The sequence below is a fragment of the Rhipicephalus microplus genome, chromosome 8, assembly GCF_043290135.1.
Source record: "Rhipicephalus microplus isolate Deutch F79 chromosome 8, USDA_Rmic, whole genome shotgun sequence".
NCBI lineage: Eukaryota > Metazoa > Arthropoda > Arachnida > Ixodida > Ixodidae > Rhipicephalus > Rhipicephalus microplus.
In genome coordinates this window covers 54,361,245-54,365,184 of record NC_134707.1, presented here as the reverse complement: position 1 = coordinate 54,365,184, position 3,940 = coordinate 54,361,245, and the positions used below count along the sequence as shown (strand labels likewise).

Below are 3,940 nucleotides of genomic sequence, written 5' to 3'. Positions count from 1 at the left end.
TTCTCTTTCTTAAACTCAATCTTCAACTTCCTGTCATTTACCTTCGAATTTTGTCTTTTACATTCAAGTTACGTTGTCTTTCGTACAAGAGTATTTTTATAAAGGACAAGTTAGTCATGTTAAAAGACGTTATGCTGTAGAATTTCGATTACATTTTAAAATTTTGCTAATAAGTCATATTGCTATTCATTACCTATGTTTGCATGTTCTACTGTTTCATTGCGTACTCTTGGGGGTATGCTATGATGTGACGAATGAATTACATTCATTAATTTCACTAACGTTCTTAATATAGAATAGTGTCTAATCAATCATTTGTAAGCATGAGTTCGCTGCTAATCTGCTGATATTACGTTTTTTCACTGAACAAACTTTTCTTGTTTTACGTGTCATACCAAGCTTTAAATACGTGACCAGCATCTTTCGCTGTACGTGCAACTCTCTTGAAAAATATTTTTTTACAAAACCACAGAGTCCAGAAATTTCTCCATTCGAGCAAAGAATATGGGTCATAAAAGAAGCCCTGCAAATGTACTTCAGCCGGATCTGAAAACGACACTTATATAGAGTGCAGACTGCTGGGAACGCGTGAACCGAACACCATAGTGCAGCTTCTGGCCTGGAAGTTACAATAATTCTTCAAGTCAGCTAGAAATAGTTCCCTCTTCTCTCGATAGATCGAGCCATAAACCCAAACTTTACGTCAATTGGCTGTTTTGAGCATAGTCAGCTGCATAGTTTGCGCACAAGTCACGGGATGTCAGAAAAGTGGTACAGGTTCTCTTTAATTGCTGCCTTTATGTTTGGCTAATTATAACACAAATTGAAGTGAGCTAACGTGGACGTAAATTCACCATTTTCTTCGGTTGTATTCAAACCAACTACACTCTAGTAGAGCGTCCAATGCTTTACGAATCCAGTTACGAAGGAAGGCACTTGCTTATCCGCTTCGTTGGGTGCTTCTGTAAACGTGCAATCCGTGGTATAGTGTGAACCGGCGCTACTTGCAGCAAAAGAGCAAGCATGTATATGACGGAAAGGTGTGACGTGATCTCTACAGGAGGTGTCACTTCAACAGTAACCCATCGCAGGTTAGCCTAAGGCACTGACTTTGTAATTCGTAGCGAGGGCTTCACCTCGGCAGACCTTATGGCTTATGGGTCACCATGTGACTGATTACTGGTCCCCTGCCATCTCTGGCAAGAACCGTGGGTCAGGTGCCACACTCAGGCAAAAAACAAAAAGAGTGTTTCATACTTGTCGCCTTCACAGTGTCTAGTTCTGGCTAACAGGAAGTACCGAAATGCCCAAAAGTATCCAACGTATTGGATCAAAAAGCACCTTTCATCGCAGCGAAGTTCCTTGGTTAAGATTAATTCTGCGGAAACAGGGGTTTTTTGTTCATCTTAATAAATATGAATGCACATCGTAATTTCTCAGATACTGGCATGAGAGAACAGATGATGTTCGCCATGCTTCGGACGGTCTAGTTTTTTGATTCATTTGACTGCGTCTAGCGAATACGTGCAGACTTTCAATGCGTTGCACTTGATTCGATTGATGCGGTTGTTCTCATGACGCGCCTGAAGCAAAGAGCGACAAAAACAAACTGCTTTCGAACATTGCGAAACATTGTGTACTATGCTTTTCACTACCTAGTTGTTAGACTCATAAGGTGAAGTCTAATTATTGAAATATACGAGCCCTCTTGAAAAAAAAACGCTTGCTGAAAATCTCATTCTAGCACAAAAAAGACACAAAAGACACAGAACCACACCCCACAAGCGAACTGTTTCTTTCACGCGCTACATTATAAATTTCAGCAAGCATCAACTGCTCAAAAATAAGTTCTTCTGCAGAGAATACCCTTGTTTAGTTCACTGTAAAGGTATCTGTCTGTAAACATATCTGACGGCAATCGTATTGGTCTGTGGACATATCAGTGTCACTATAGGCAGTACGCTCTCTATAAACGGTCCTATTTATTTATCTCGTGCTCATTGTCTGCACGCTAGTATTCACTACGGTTATCGGTCTGATTTCTCATGGGTATTTTACATTGTGATTTCTCTCATATTCTTTCCTATCTTCTGCTGTACGCTTATCTCCGGAACAATTGGTCTCTTTAGATGGTTATCGGCATGAGCGTAGTGATAGCGGCTGCGCTGGTTCTCGTCGTGGTCCTCTTCAGCCTGGGCTGGCTTACCGGGTCTCCCGCCGTTCTGTTTCACCACAGCTCTATGCGTGGTTTCACGCTCACAAGCATCCTCAAGCAATCGTGCATCAGTGATGACTGCAAGAAAGCGGTAGCCATTCTGAACGCCTCGATCGACGCAACCGCCAACCCCTGCGAGGTTCGTATATACTCTTAAACATTGCTTAAGGGTCGTGTTTAGCGTGTAATCTTTAGGATGTTTAATATATTGAGCATATTAGGCACTATTAACGTGTAAACGTCTTTATTCCCAGTGTTGCCAGATGTTACCGAGCAAATAAGCGAGTACCTATAACAATTAGTTTCAGCATATACAAGAATATACTTAATTAGAATTTTAGAATGTCCCTTAGAGCAAAGGTGACCCGAAACGTTTTCACTTATTCTGTACAGCGAAAAAATGCGCAACTAAGAATGGAACCACATAGCTCATGTTTAAACTCTCTGCAGGGCAGCCTCCATTCTGTTGAAAGCACGTTTGCAAGCGCAAGGTTAACGTTATTTGTTGATTCCGCCAACGCATGCTTCAATTCAAGGCACCATGGCACCATGCGGGTTCATGTGGGGTATTGTCAAAGGGAGGGGGGCGTTTCCCCCTCTCTGGCCTCGTAATAGGGGAGGGGGGATGCAATACTTGCTTCCCACAATAACTTAGTTCAAGTACGAGGTGGGCACCACGGTGAACCTTCGGCCCTCTCGATGGGGAGCACGGCACACAATAGACTCAGCTGCTCAGTGTCATCGACAAGCACGCAAGTTTATGAGAAACTCGCCTAGAGGAACAAGATCATTACTCAAATAACTACATTTGCTGGATGAATGCAAATAAGCCCGGAAAACGTAATTCGCGATTGCAAAAGTGCACAGGTGACTCGGCGAAACAAGAAGCCCGAACCACTTTTTCATGCCGTATTAGTGTCCTTGGGGCTGAATGCGCAAAGAAAGCAATCGGGGCAGAAATGACAAAGTATTATAACGAAAATGTGACTGATTCTTCTTCCTAGGAGTCGGTATAACACGAAAGTGAAACGCGTCTTCACACAGGTCATTGAGCGTTTATTGTGCAACTCTCTACAAGGGCGAAAGAGTTGATGCAGCAGCGACAACTTGCGAATTCACGCAAAGAAACGCAAACAGCTCGAAACTTGGAGCGCGAACCTCAAGCAGAAAGCACGCATAAAACGAGCTTCCACAGAACACGTACGGACTGTGTATGCTCAGACAGCTTGGCCAATAAGGCGCAATCTTCAAACAGACAAAACGACGCACGAAACGAATGCACAACTATATTCAGCACAAGCACGAACAACTGTCAAAATGCTGACTTCTTCGTGTGTGAGGAGCGTGCTTCTTTCCTGAACGCGACCGCGGCAGCGAGCGAAGTGACCTTTTGTGCACTCCTGATTTACGAGTTTGATAAACGAGCGTTCAGGAGAGACGCCGCTCTGTGGAAGCAGCGCTCATAAAAACGCCATAGGCGACGACTTTTAGAGCGTGCCTAAAGCAAGACATTCGCGCCGTCTCTCTACGGCTGACAAAAACTCAATGAAGTTGCGGAGATCTCAGGACTACAGCTCGCCGTTAGCGCTCTTGAACGCGTATGATCCGTTTAACGTCACGCGTTGGGGATTGAAATAGCACTAGTTCAATTCCCCGCGACAGACTCCTTTCATCTGGTTGTTTTGCTTACAACCTGTTGATAAATAGTTTAGAACGTCATATCCG

The 3,940-nt window shown here is 43.6% G+C and overlaps 1 protein-coding gene across 1 annotated transcript in view; it reads left to right on the top strand.

The window, feature by feature from the left end:
* Window positions 1-2,141: 2,141 nt before the first annotated feature.
* The window catches only part of LOC142768261 (uncharacterized), a 22,663-nt gene continuing 20,864 nt past the window's right edge, over window positions 2,142-3,940 (top strand). The window contains exon 1 of the mRNA XM_075870215.1: window positions 2,142-2,354. Within this exon, the coding sequence (XP_075726330.1) occupies window positions 2,142-2,354 (213 nt within the window). The remainder of the gene's footprint in view (window positions 2,355-3,940) is intronic.